Source organism: Chelonia mydas, chromosome 9 (genome assembly GCF_015237465.2).
Source record: "Chelonia mydas isolate rCheMyd1 chromosome 9, rCheMyd1.pri.v2, whole genome shotgun sequence".
In the NCBI taxonomy this organism is placed as follows: Eukaryota; Metazoa; Chordata; order Testudines; family Cheloniidae; genus Chelonia; species Chelonia mydas.
This window is the reverse complement of record NC_057855.1, coordinates 8,172,115-8,186,338: the sequence shown is the minus strand read 5'-3', so window position 1 is coordinate 8,186,338 and position 14,224 is coordinate 8,172,115. Positions and strand designations below refer to the sequence as shown.

Sequence of the window (14,224 nt, the reverse complement as noted above, 5' to 3'; positions counted from 1 at the left end):
CCTCTGCACGGGGTCGCCTAGATCTGGATCTGGGCTAGGCCTGTCCCAGGCAGGCTGGGACACTGTAGAGGGCCATTGCCCACTGGGCTGGCCTGTGCCCTGCTTGCCAGCGGCGCGGCCCGTCACTACATGGGCCCAGGGCTGTTCATGTGTGACCTCAGTGTTGTGTGGGGTAAAGGCACCATGCAGGGGGAGGAGAAGGAAACCCAGCGGGGGGTGGGAGGGGGGGGTTGATAGGTAAATGCAGCCCGGGGCTGGGAAGCAGGGCAGTCAGGGAGGTGGAGAGTAGGGGCCAGGTGTGCCGGCCCTTAGACCCCAGCGTGTGGGGTGCTGGTGTGAGCGGCTGCAGTGGGGTTGGGCTGGGACGTTCGGGGAAGGGCTAAGCCACGGGCTTCTCCCCCCCGCAAGCTGCCAGCTCCCCCAGCTCTGCCTGTGCCGGGGGGGGGGCGGGGGGCAGAGGCAAACCCCCCGTCTTCTCCCGCAGGCTCCTCTCCAGGGTCACCGAGCCCTGGTGCGGGTGGGGGCCTACAGGGCGGATTATCCCGCCGTCTGGCCTGCCGCCCGCCCTGACGCCGCGCTCTCTCTGCCAGATGTATGGCCGCTACACTCAGGACCTGGGAGCCTTTGCCAAGGACGAGGCGGCGCGCATCCGGCAGCAGCAGAAGCACCGGAAAGCCTTCCCACAGGAGCGCGCCCTCGGGCCGGAGCTGCTGGAGTACGACCAGAGCCGCTGCGCCCGCTGCCGCAGTAAGGAGCCCGCCGGGGCCAGACACCCGGGCCGGGCTGCCCCATCGCATGGGGATGGGGGGGCCTCCTGTGAAACCCACTCCCCCGGGCCTCCAGCCCAGTGAGACCACAGCCTCCCCAGCTCCCTACAGCCTCACGCAGGGAGTCCTTGCTGCACGGGTATGTGCGCTCAGGCCTAGTGTATACACGACCACACCCCGGGCCCTCGTGCACTCCCAATGCATGCCCAGGCCTGAGCACACACCCCAGCGCATGCCTGGGCCCTCATGCACACCCAGGCCCTTGTGCACACCCCAGTGAACACCCAGGCCCTTGTGCACTCCCCGGTGAACACCCAGGCCCTCGTGCACACCCCGGTGCATGCCCAGGTCCTCATGCACTCCCTGGTGCACATCCCAGCGCATGCCTGGGCTCTCATGCACACCCAGGCCCTCATGCGCACCCTGGTGAACACCCAGGCCCTCGTGCACACCCCGGTGCATGCCCGGGTCCTCATGCACTCCCTGGTGCATGCCTGGGCCCCCATGCATACCCTGGTGCACACCCCGGTGCATGCCCAGTCCCTCGTGCACACTCATCGCTCCCCCTTGCACCTCCCTCTTTCCACCCATCCCAGCCCGCCCCCCTTCCCTCCCCTCTCTGCCTCTCTTCTCTCGTCCCATTTGGCCCACGCTGTGCTGCTGGCTCAGTGGTTGTGCCGGGGCTCACAGCCCCCAGCCGGGCACTGCTGAGCTCACCAGTCCCCTTTCTTCTTTGTTTTCTCTTGCTCCCTGGCTCTGGGTCTCCTTCCAAGTCTCCATCCCTGCCCGCCCCGCAGACCCAGAGCTGGGCCGTGCCTCCTGGAGGGAGAGCAGCCAGTGACCCGTAACAATAGGCTAAGCATGCGTGACCTCACCCTGTGCAACACGGGGATTTGGGCCATGTCCTTGGCGCAAACCGGGCCGCTGGAGAGAAAATTACTCACGCGTTGTCATTGGACACTCACAAATGAGGGCAGCGACACCCGCCCAACTGGGCACCCGCAGAAACGTGGCCTTCCCAAAAATAACTAGCGGCCCCTCCCTGCCTGTGCCCACGCCGGGGTGGGGACGGGACGATTCCCCCTCCCTGCCTGTGCCCACGTGAGGGACCCAGATCCCCTGTTCTCAGCACACGGGGCCAATCCCCATCCCCATGTGTGTCGGAGCAGGGGAGATGTGTGATTTCTTCTGGTCGTTTCGATTACGCGCATTTCCCTTTGTGACGGGAAGTTCTGTGACTCCTCACCCAGCCGGGTGAGCCGGGCTCATCTGCTGCGCTCAAGGGGCAAGAGCACTGCCAGGCAGGGGGTGGCGGGCGAGCTGGGCAGGCGTGCATTGAGTGCAGTGTGAACAGAGCCTGGATGTGTGTGGTGGGGGGAGACCTGACTATCCCCATGGCTGGGGGGAGTATGAACTGTGTGCCTGCGTAGGGCAGGGAGGGCATGGAAAGTAGGGGTATGGGTGTTTGCTGCAGGGGGGCTCTGTTCTGAGTGCCAGGGTTAGCGGGGGTCCTCCCCCCACACCTACCCTCCATCCCCGTGCTGCGCTGACTCGTGGGCTCCCGGCACTGGGACGTTCTGTTCCCTGGCTCCCCCAGGCATGGTTATGGCACTGGGCACCTCCCCCGCCCCCCCTTGGGGGCCCTAAAATAGTCCCCTTGACAACTGGCGTCGCTCTGGCTCGCATTGTTCTTGAGGCACATTCTCTGTCAGAGCGCAGCCTGCTCCGATGGCCCCATGTGTCCCAGGGCCCCCCCAGCAGGCCCCTGCCCCGCTGGCTCCTCTCCCGGCTGCTTGGGCAGGGTGGAGCCCCTGGCCAGCTGGCTCGCTGTGCCGCTAAGGGCTGTGGTGTCAATGTTGTGACACGTGTTTTCCTGGCTCTGGGTCTGGGTCCCTCATGTGCTTGCCCCAGGCCTGGCTCCATGGCCGGGTCTGGGGGTGCTGCCCTGGCGCTGCCCAGGGCAGAAATCAGAGGAGCTGCTCCCACCTACTAGAGACTGGGCAAAGAGCAGGCCTCTCTAGCTGCTCTGGCCGGCGCTGGGGGCTCTGTTTCAGCCCCTCAGCTGGCTCCTGGCCCCTGCTGAGCTGCGGGGGTCTCTTAGGGTTCTGCCATGCCCAGATTCCCTATGGCCTCATGCCCCTGGCAAGCTCATCTGATGCACTCAAGGGGCATGAGCGCTGCCGGGCAGGGGGGTGCGAGCTGGGCAGGTGTGTATTGAGCGCAGTGTTTACAGAGCCTCTATGGGTGGGGAGGGGACCTGAATGCCCCCATGGCTGGGGGGAGTGTGAGCTATGTGCCGGCATGGGCGGGGAGGACATGGAAAGTTGGGGTGTGGGGGTGTTCTGCAGGCAGGCTCTGCTCTGAGAGAGTCAAATGTGGTAAAAATCTTAAAAATAAAAAACTCAATACTAACGGGAGATTTCAGCTACCCTCATATCGACTGGGTACGTGTCACCTCAGGACGGGACGCAGAGATAAATGTTCTTGACCCCATAAATGACTGCTTCTTGGAGCAGCTGGTCCTGGAACCCACCAGAGGAGAGGCAATTCTTGATTTAGTCCTAAGCGGAGCACAGGATCTGGTCCAGGAAGTGAATATAACTGAACCGCTTGGTAATTGTGACCATAACACAATAAAATGTAACATCCCTGTGGGAGGGAAAACACCACAGCAGCCCACCACGGTCGCATTTAATTTCAGAAAGGGGAACTACACATAAATGTGGAGGTTAGTGAAACAGAAATTAAAAGGGACAGACCCAAAAGCAGGGGTGAAAGTAAGTCGAGGGTACTCTGGGGCCAGCTCTGGCCCCCGGAAGGGGCGGGGTTGAGGGGGTCAGAGCCAGCCCCAGCCCACCCTGTAAGGTACGTGCCCCCCCCCACCCCCCTGAGGTAGCAACAGCAGCCCGGGGCTCCGGGGGCTATTTAAAGGGACCGCGGCTCCCCTGCTTCTACTGCCCCAGTCCTTTAAATAGCCGCCGGAGCCCTGGAGTAGCAGTGGTGGGGCTCCAGTGGCTATTTAAAGGGCCCGGGCGGTAGAAGCAGGGGAGCCTCAGGCCCTTTAAATAGCTGCCGGAGCCCTGCAGCCACTACCCCAGGGCTCCGGCAGGGCTCTGAAGGCAATTTAAAGGGCCTGGGGCTCCAGCCACTGCTGGGAGCCCCAGGCCCTTTAAATTGCCCCCTGGGGAAGCCGGGCTGCCCCAGTACGGTGCACCAGCTCTTGCCGGTACACCGTACCGGGGCGTACTGGCTTACTTTCACCTCTGCCCAAAAGTGAAATGCTTGTAAGCTGCATGGAAACTTTTTAAAGACACCATAATAGAAGCTCAAATTAAATGTATACCCCAAATTAAAAACCATAGTAAGAGGACCAAAGTAGTGCCACTGTGGCTAAACAACAAAGTAAAAGAAGCAGAGAGAGGGAAGAAGGCATCCTTTAAAAAGTGGAAGCTAAATCCTAGTGAGGAAAATACAAAAGAGCATAAACTCTGGCATGTGAAGTGTAAAAGTATAATTAGGAAGGCCAAAAAAGAATTTGAAGAGCAACTAGCCAAAGACTCAAAAAGTAACAGCAAAGAATTTTTAAGTACATCCGAAGCAGGAAGCCTGCTAAACGACCAGTGGGGCCACTGGACGATCGAGGTGCTAAAGGAGCACTCAAGGATGATAAGGCCATTGCGGAGAAACTAAATGAATTCCTTGATTAGTCTTCACTGCAGAGGATATGAGGGAGATTCCCACACCTGAGCCACTCTTTTTAGGTGACAAATCTTAGGAACTGTCCCAGCTTGAGGTGACAATAGAGGAGGGTTTGGAACAAATTGATACCTTAAACAGTAATAAGTTACCAGGACTAGGTGGGATTCACCCAAGAGTTTTGAAGGAACTCAAATGTGAAATTGCAGAACTACTAACTGTGGTATAAAGAAAAGGAGTACTTGTGGCACCTTAGAGACTAACCAATTTATTTGAGCATAAGCTTTCATGAGCTACAGCTCACCGATGAAGTGAGCTGTAGCTCACGAAAGCTTATGCTCAAATAAATTGGTTAGTCTCTAAGGTGCCACAAGTCCTCCTTTTCTTTTTGCGAATACAGACTAACACGGCTGCTACTCTGATAACTGTGGTATGTAACCCATCATTTAAATCAGCATCCGTACGAGATGACTGGAGGAGAGCTAATGTGGTGCCAATTTTTTTTAAAGGCTCAAGAGGCGATCCCGGCAATTACAGGCCGGTAAGCCTGACTTCAGTACTGCGCAAACTGGCTGAAACTGTCGCACCCAACAGAATTATCAGACGCATAGATGAACATGATTTGTTGGGGCACAGTCAACATAGTTTTTGTAAAGGGAAATCCTGCCTCAGCACTGCTAGAATTCTTTGAGGGGATCAATTAGCATGTGGACAAGGGGGATCCAGTGGATATAGCGTACTTAGACTTTCAGAAAGCCTTTGACAAGGTCCCGCATCAAAGGCTCTTAAGCAAAGTAAACAGTCATGGGATAAGAGGGAAGGTTCTTTCATGGATCAGTAACTAGTTGAAAGATAGGTTTCAGAGCAGCAGCCGTGTTAGTCTGTATCCGCAAAAAGAAAAGGAGTACTTGTGGCACCTTAGAGACTAACCAATTTATTTGAGCATAAGCTTTCGTGAAGTGAGCTGTAGCGCACGAAAGCTTATGCTCAAATAAATTTGTTAGTCTCTAAGGTGCCACAAGTCCTCCTTTTCTTTTAGTTGAAAGATAGGAAACAAAGGGTAGGAAAGACAGGAAACTATTTACCTCTCTCCCTTCTGGTCAGTTTTCAGAATGGAGAGAGGTAAATAGTGGTTTCCCCCAGGGGTCTGTACTGGGACCAGTGCTGTTCAAAATATTCATAAATGATCTTGAAAAAGGGGTGAACAGTAAGGTGGCAAAATCTGCAGACAATACAAAATTACTCAAGATAGTTAAGTTCAAAGCAGACTGCGAAGAGTTACAAAGGGATCTCACAGAACTGGGTGACTGGGCAACAAAATAGCAGATGAAATTTAATGTTGATAAATGCAAAGTAATGCACGTTGGAAAACATAATCCCAACTATACTTATACAATGAGGGGGTCTAAATTAGCTGTTTCCACTCAAGAAAGAGATCTTGGACTGATTGTGGATAGTTCCCTGAAAACATCCACTCAATGTGCAGCCGAATGTTAGGAACCATTAAGAAAGGGATAGATAACAAGACAGAAAATATCATGTTGCCTCTCTATAAATCCGTGGTCCGCCTACATCTTGAATAGTGCGGGCCGGTGTGGTCGCCACACCTCAAAAAAGAAAAGAAACAAAAGGAAGTATTTCTTCACACAATGCACAATCAACCCGTGGAACCTGTTGCCTGGGGATGTTGTGAAGGTCAGAACTATAACAGGCCTCAGAAAAGAACTAGACACGTTCATGGAGGATAGCCAGGATGGGCAGGGATGCAACCCTATGTTCTGGGTGTCCCTAGCTTCTGTTTGCCAGCAGCTGGGAATGGGTGATGGGATGGATCACTTGGTGATTACCTGTTCTGTCCATTCCCTCTGGGGAACCTGGCACCGGACACTGTCAGAAGACAGGGTACTGGGCTAGATGGACCATTGGTCTGACCCCGTATGGGCTTATTCTGCACCCCCAAACCCCCCACATTTGAATCTGGGCAATTGGTAACAGGGGACTCCAGCAGCTGGGAGACCAGGGTGATGGACACTTCAGGACTAGCCCGTAGGCAATGTCAGATACCCCATCACCCTCATGATCCTCAGCCCAGCAGTTCTGTGTCATGTCAGAGCTCCTAGAAGGGGGGCACAAGTGGGCTCCCCCAAGCACCCGGGCCCCAGCTCAGGAGGGAAGGGCCGTGGATGCTGCTGTCTGTTTCCAAGCCCCAGTCGTGAGGGCTGGGTGCTGAAGCTGCCCCGTGAGGCCATGCTGGGCAGCCCAGAGGGGGCAGTGCTCTGGGGAATGCTGTGTCCAGTGAGTCCAACACATGCTGGTGACCCAGTCGCCTCCCCAGTGAGTGTCGCAGGAGGCTGGGCCGTGTGAGGCTGGTAGGGACCGGCTGCAGCAGCTGCAGTTGGCACGATGCCAGCTTGGCACAGTCCAGGGGTTATTGTCACGCAACAGGAGGAGACCCTGGCGGGCCAATCCCAGGCAGCCAGTCACCAGTTTGCTGCAAGTGGATCCAGTGGCAGGGTGCCACGTGCTTCCAAGCCCAGTGAGCCTGGGTGGAGTCCTGTCACTGGCTTCTAGCTCTGGGGCCTTAAGACACACCCCGGGGCAAAGACATTTGTCTGACATCCTCTGTTAGGACAAGGGGCACCAGTGTCTGAGCCCCCCAGTTGATCTCCCATGTTCCCTCAGAGCTCTGTGGAGGCTGTGGGTGCTCCGGGCTTCCCCCCTTCAGGGACAGCGTGGCAGGAAAGCTAAGAACAGGCTCAGCAAAGGGATTTCCTAACCCAAGTCACATCACTCCTCCAGGCAACCATTGCCAGCCTGCTGCCAGGGCCCTGATGCAGTAGCCAAGCTCAGAGTTCTCGTCACTGTCACGCGGAGCATCGCTCCATGGGCAAACGTGAGGCCGGGAACTCCTCGGGCCTGCGTCGGCACTGCCGAACCACCTGCCCCAATTATCGCTGGCGTCCTTAGGCTGGGTCCGCGCTGGCTAGGCCGCGATGGGGACAGTTCCTGCCTCTCGCCAAGCCTGCCCAGGGCCTTGTCTTCGCTATGACTATAACCGAGCCCAGGGCAGCTGGCCGCAACGTGTGGTGTGGAAGGGTCCCAAGTGCACCCCTCCAAGCCAGGCTGTTCTTGCTCAGGGACTGTGCTTTCGGTCCTGGGTGTGCCTGGAGGTGATGAGTGGATAGTGGTGTGAGGAGAGGCTGTCTGCTTTCAGGGGTGAGCTCAGGTGACCAGAGTCTCCAGGGCAGAGAGGAACCATCGGATGGGCCCTAGGGATCTGTTGGTGCCCACTAGCAGAGGGCAGCGGAGAGGTGCATAAGGATTATAGGGTGTAATGATGCTGGTTCTGATGGGACCCAACGGAGAGTGCTAATTCAGGACAAATTGCTTAAAGCAGGGCAGTTACAGCCCAAGGCTGGGGTTTTTCCACCTCTAAGGCAAACCAAACCAGCCAGACAGAGAGGACTTTGGTTTTACCTCACTGGCTAACCACAAGTCACACAAGCAATTCCCTTAGACACTCCAGTTTCCCAGTATCCCCACCAGTGCCACTCGTTATGGGGACAAATGGTTATGAAAACCAATACCCCAGTAAAAGAAAGAAGGTTCTCTCGATCCCAAAGGACCAAGCCCCAGACCCAGGTCAATATACAAGTTAGATCTTACCCACAAATCACGCTGTTGCCAAACCTTTAGAATCTAAAATCTAAAGGTTTATTCATAAAAGGAAAAAGCTAGAGATGAGAGCGAGAATGGGTTCAATGGAATCAATGACATTCAGTGATGGCCAAGTTCTTGGTTCAGGCTTGTAGCAATGATGGAATAAGCTACAGGTTCAAATCAAGTCTCTGGAGAACATCCACAGCTGGGATGGATCATTCAGTCCTTTGTGTAGAGCTTCCGTTTGTAGCAAAGTCCCTCCAGAAGTAAGAAGCAGGACTGCAGACAAGATGGAGATGAGGCATCAGGCTTTTATAAAAACAACAAGGAGTCTGGAGGCACCTTAAAGACTAACAGATTTATTTGGGCATAAGCTTTTGTGGGTAAAACCCCACTTCTTCAGATGCACAGAGTGAAAATTACAGATGCGGGCATGACATGATGACACATGAAGGGAAGGGAGTTACCTCACAAGTGGAGAACCAGTGCTGACAGGACCAATTCCATCAGGGTGGTTGTGGTCTACTCCCAATAATAGGTGAGGAGGTGTCAATTCCAGGAGAGGCAAAGCTGCTTTTGTAGTGAGCCAGCCACTCCCAGTCCCTATTCAAGCCCAAATTAATGGTGTTAAATTTGCAAATGAATTTTAGTTCTACTGTTTCTCTTTGAAGTCTGTTTCTGAAGTTTTTTTGTTCAAGAAAAGCTACTTTTAAATCTGTTACTGAATGTCCAGGGAAATTGAAGTGTTCTCCAACTGGCTTTTGTATGTTACAGTTCCTGATGTCCAATTTGTGTCCATTTATTCTTTTACGAAGGGACTCTCCGGTTTGGCCAATGTACGTGGCAGAGGGACATTGCTGGCACGTGATGGCATATATCACATTAGTAGATGTGCAGGTGAATGAGCCCCTGATGGTGTGGCTGATGTGGTTGGGTCCTCTGATGATAGATATGGGGACAGAGTAGGCAACAAGGTTTGCTACAGGGATTGGTTCCTGGATTAGTGTATCTGTGGTGTGGTGTGTTGTTGCTGGTGAGTATTTGCTTCAGGTTGCAAATACTGGACACAAATCAGACATCAGGAACGTAACATATAAAAGCCAGTGGGAGAACACTTCAATCTCCCTGGACATTCAGTAACAGATTTAAAAGTAGCTTTTCTTGAACAAAAAAACTTCAGAAACAGACTTCAAAGAGAAACAGCAGAACTAAAATTCATTTGCAAATTTAACACCATTAATTTGGGCTTGAATAGGGGCTGGGAGTGGCTGGCTCACTACAAAAGCAGCTTTGCCTCTCCTGGAATTGACACCTCCTCACCTATTATTGGGAGTAGACCACATCCACCTTGATCGAATTGGTCCTGTCAGCACTGGTTCTCCACCTGAGGTAACTCCCTTCCCTTCATGTGTCATTATGTAATGCCTGCATTTGTAATTTTCACGCCGTGCATCTGAAGAAGTGGGGTTTTACCCACAAAAGCTTATACTCAAATAAAGCTGTTAGTCTTTAAGGTGCCACCAGACTTCTTGTTGTTTTTGTGGCTACAGACTAACACGGCCACCCCCTGATACTTGACAGCCTTTTATAGTCTCTTGCCATGTAGTCTTTCTTTCTTTGTTCCAAAGACAAGCTTCCCAGCACATGGCATGGGAAAACCTGAGTTCTGTCCCTAGGCATGTCCCTGCGTGCCTTGCTGAGTCACCAGGCGTATCTGCCTTCTCTCAATGGGTCAATTGTGTAGCTGATGGTTCTTCATGGGCCATCAAGCAGGCTTGGCAGAGCTGACACCAACTTGTCTGGGGTGTCACCCAGAAGCACAGCACAAGTTTGAACTACAGATAGTATAGAGCCAATATTCATAACTTTAACCACAAAAATGATACACATACACAGACAGCATAATCATAACCAGCAAACCACAACCTTGTCTTAGACACCTTATTTGACTCCCTTTATACAAGATTTGGTTCCACTACAGGACCTTGATTGCAACAATGTTCTGTACGGTCCCCGTTCAAATCAATAACGTCACATAGGGATACCCAGGGTCTGGGATCTACATATTAGTTTGGCACAGTGTCTGCAGGCTCTGAGCTGCTGGGATGAGTGGGGCACAGGTGACCTGGAAACACCTCCTCTTCCCCCAGCCTCCCCTCTGGGCTTATCCCGAGCGTAGGCGCCAGGGCTGGGGGAGCCAGTACGGGGTGCGGTCTGATCCCGGGCCGCTCACTGCAGGCCACATTCTTCTGGGCTCTGGGTCTGATGGATCCCCCCCCCCACATCTCCCAGTGCTGGTGCCAATTGTCCGGTGTTAGCCAAGTGCTGGCTCCCTGCAGCAATCCATTGGGCTGCACTAATGGTACTGGCCACGAGAGGGCGGACGAGGCTGAGGACCCGGCCCCAGACCCCAGTGCTTTGCAGGCCAGGAGCATGGGGGCTGGTGGGATCTCTGGGGGAGCCCAGGCCCTAGGGTGGCAGGCTGAGCGGAGCAGCTGCCCCAGGTACAGGTGGGGGCAGAGAAGCCTCAGTCTCGGGCTGGCTGCTGGGGCCAGCTGGGGCTGCCAAGCCACGATGCTGCCAAGCCCTGTGGCTCTGGGCCGTGGAGCTGCCGTGGGGCCCCTTGCTGTGGGCACAGCAGCATCGGCATCAGCCCCTGCTTTGCTCAGACATCGGCCAGGAGACCGGCTTGCTCATTGCCAGGGAGCCGCCAGCCATCAGGGCTCAAGAGATGCCCATCCCTTAGGTGCCTGCTCAGCCTTGGGGCTGGCTCCTCGCTGGCTGGGTCTCTAGAGGCCCCTCAGAGCTCCAGAAGCCATCCCTCTGGCCTGCCTCATGCCTCACCCTCTGCACCGCAGCAATGCCCCCTCCTCTGCCCTGTTCTCCCCCCGGGACGTCTCCCCGTTGCAAAATTCATTCCGCACATGGATGTAAAAATTTAAGGGAACATTGGTCCCAACCCACATCCCCCGCTGCTATCCCAGCTGAGGGCTTTCGGGGCTGCGAGCAGCCTTGCCTCACTTCCCCCGACACCCCGCTCCCCGGAGACCTCGCAGGCACTTAGCAAGTGTTTGGCTCTGTGCCCTGCGTGCCAGGGCTGGGAGGAAGAAACACGGCCGGTGGGGAGCGAGAGACCTCGCTCCAGGAGAGATGAGACTGACGGCCCCAGCCCGTGTCCCTGCACCCAGCCTCAGTGGCATCACTGGCTATGGGGCAAGAGGGCAGTTGTCCCCCAGACTTGTCATAGGTCGATATGCTCCACTTGCCTCCCCACTTTGCAGGATATAATATAATCACCTATCATGTTCCATATGCCGACACTAGTTTGCCCCACATCCTTTGGATTTTTTGAAATGACACCCTTGCCTGGCACTAGGGGGCGCTGTGCTGCTGCCCCGCTGCACCCTGCCCATCTCCGCGTGCCCAGCCTGGCACTAGGGGGCGCTGTGCTGCTGCACCCTGCCCATCTCCGCGTGCCCAGCCTGGCACTAGGGGGCGCTGTGCTGCCCTGCCTCTCTTTCCCCCACACCCCAGCTTGGTGTTGAGGGGCCCTGCAGTTCTCACTCTGCCCCAGCGTGGCCTTTGAGGGCACTCTGCTGTGGCAGGTCCCTGAGTGATGTAAATGTCAACGTCCAGGGCTGTCTGGCGTGTGAGACAAGTGGACTGTGGGTCTCCGTCTGCAGCCGTCTCTGCTGGACTGCCCGCAGCGCAGCTCCCACTATGAACTGGCACCAGGGGCATCTTTGTTCAGCGCTGGGAGAGCAGAGGGCTGCAGGGTCGGGGTTGGGGGGCACCAGCAGAGCTGTGGGTCGGGGGAGCCCAGAGCTGGGATAGCAGCGGGGGCTGTAGGTCGGAATTGAGGGGCACCGGCAGAGCTATGGGTCGGGGAGCTCAGGGCTGGGATAGCAGCGGGGGATGTGGGTCAGGACTGAGGGGCACCAGCAGAGCTATGGGTCAGGGGAGCCCAGGGCTGGGATAGCGGTGCGGGCTGTGGGTTGGGACCAATGTTCCCTTAAATTTTTACATCCATGTGCGGAATGCATTTTGTTACGTGCACCAAGATGGAGGTGATGTGTGGCGGGGGTGGGGCCCAGGGGTTCGGAGTGTGGAGGGGGCTCAGGGCTGGGCCAGAGGGTTGGGGTGTGCGGGGGTGGTGGCTCTGGCTGGGGCTGTGGGTTCTGGGGTAGGGCCAGAGATGATGGGTTTGGGGTGCGGGAGGGGGATCAGGGCTGGGGCAGAAGGTTGGTGTGCAGGGGGGTGAGGGCGGCTCTGGGAGGGGGCCAGAAACAAGGGCTTTGGGGTGCAGGCTGCCCTGGGGCCGCGGCAGGGAGAGAGGACTTCCCCCAGCCCTCTCTCGTTGCAGCAGCCTGGGGCCGGGGGAAAGGCGCCTCTCTCCAGCTGCAGCAACTCCAAGGCTGGGGCCAGGGGAGAGGTGCCTCTCCCTGCCTGCGTGGCCCTCGAGAGCCTTCTGCGCGGCCACGTAGCTTAGAGGGAGCTTAGGCTGGGACTGAGGGACATTGGCGGTGCTGTGGGTGGGGAGCCCAGGGCTGGGATAGCAGGGGGCTGTGGGTCAGGACTGAGGGGCACTGGCAGAGCTGTGGGGTGGAAGGACCATTTGCCCAGCAACCTCCCAGCTCTGTGCCCATGTGTTCCTGGCTGAGGGGCGCTCTGGGCTGGGGCAGCTTCAGTCGTGGGTGGGTGGGCCCCAGGTGACCCGCCTGCTGCGTGCTCCTCTCTGCCATCCTGTGCCAGGTTCCCTGGCCAGGCAGAGCCCTGGGGATGGGCCCTTCCCTGTCTCTCTCCCCAGCTGGGGGTGTGGGGCTGGGCTGCTCTGCCCAGCACTGCTGAGGTCTGGGCGAGAGCAGGTGAGTTAACACAAGCTGCTGGTTGGCTCGCTGCCCTGGAGCCAGTTCAGCCTGTGCCCCCTGAGCTCAGGGCACCCGGGGGGCACAGCCCCACCCCCAGTGGGCTCCCCCATGCCTTTCCTAGGAGCTGACCCATGCAAAGGCAGCTGGGGTCCCCAGGGAGCATTGAGCCGGCTCCTCCCTCCCCTGGGTCCTTCAGGCTCAGCACCCTCCTGGACCCCTGGACCCCTGGCCAGCCCTACCCGAGGGTGTCCCTTCTCCTGGAGTTTGGCCCTGCGCCCGACTGCTCTGACTTCTCTCCTCCAATCCCCATCTCTCCCTGAGCGACAGAGGCTTGAGCCCGTCCTGCGAGGTCCCTGTGGCCAGGGCAGGAGCCAGGGCAAATAGCCGGAGCGGGCACAGGCTGGCTCTGCCCATCCCCTGTGCCCTGTCCTGAGGAGCTGACATGGAGCTCAGTGCAGATACCCAGGCTGTGCTAACCCCCGAGGGTCTGCCGGGGCCGTGTCCCAGCCCACCTGGCTGCCTGGGTCCTGGACACTCCCCCAGCCCACAATTTCCCCTTTCCCCTACCCCCAGTGCCCCAGTGGCCCATTGCTGGAGAGCTTGGATCGCTGCAAAGAGACTCTGTGCGGATTCTGCATGCGTCTGAGCCTTGCCCATCCCCGTGGCCGTGTGGGAGACAGGTTACAGGGGTGGGTTAATCTTGCCTCCAGGGGCTGGGCAGGGAGGGTGAGCCCTTCCCCCTCCACGCTCAGCTCCCGCGCTCTCCCCACAGTCTGCACCGTGCGATGCCAGAAGTTCCTCATCTCCAAGGTGGGCGAGGACTGGATCTTCCTCATCCTGCTGGGGCTGGTCATGGCGCTGGTGAGCTGGGCCATGGACTTCGCCATAGCCACCTGCCTGCAAGGTGAGGGGGGCCGGGGCCACTTGCCTCTGTGCCCACAACCTGAGCCAGGCAGCTGGTCCCCTTGGCACCCTGAGGGCACAGCCAGGATTGCCCAGGTGGGGGGCTGGGTACCCTGTCAGCCAGGGGGCTGGGCCCAGGTGTGGGGCTGGGTAGGTGTCAGCCAGGCAGGGATGGGTCCGAGGCGTGGCCAGGCAGGCTGCTGCCCAGGGGTGCTGTCTCTCCCCGTGGGTTTGGGCTCAGTCCCTTGACGTGGTGGCTACCTTGAGCAGAGGCTCCCGGCAGTGGAAGCATTTGGCCCCTCTGGATGGGGCCCTGTCACCCATAGTGGG

At 57.1% G+C, this 14,224-nt stretch overlaps 1 protein-coding gene across 5 annotated transcripts in view; it reads left to right on the top strand.

Moving 5' to 3' along the window:
• Nucleotides 1-14,224, top strand: part of CLCN2 (chloride voltage-gated channel 2) — a 44,989-nt gene that overhangs the window by 14,027 nt on the left and 16,738 nt on the right. For 3 of the 5 annotated variants that reach the window (XM_043522809.1, XM_043522811.1, XM_037908733.2), the window contains exons 2-3: nt 591-747; nt 13,764-13,895. In XM_043522809.1, the coding sequence (XP_043378744.1) occupies nt 591-747; nt 13,764-13,895 (289 nt within the window). Of the gene's footprint in view, nt 1-590; nt 748-812; nt 907-13,763; nt 13,896-14,224 lie in introns of those variants that run through there. The other 2 variants (XM_043522813.1, XM_043522812.1) reach the window with 1 other exon arrangement.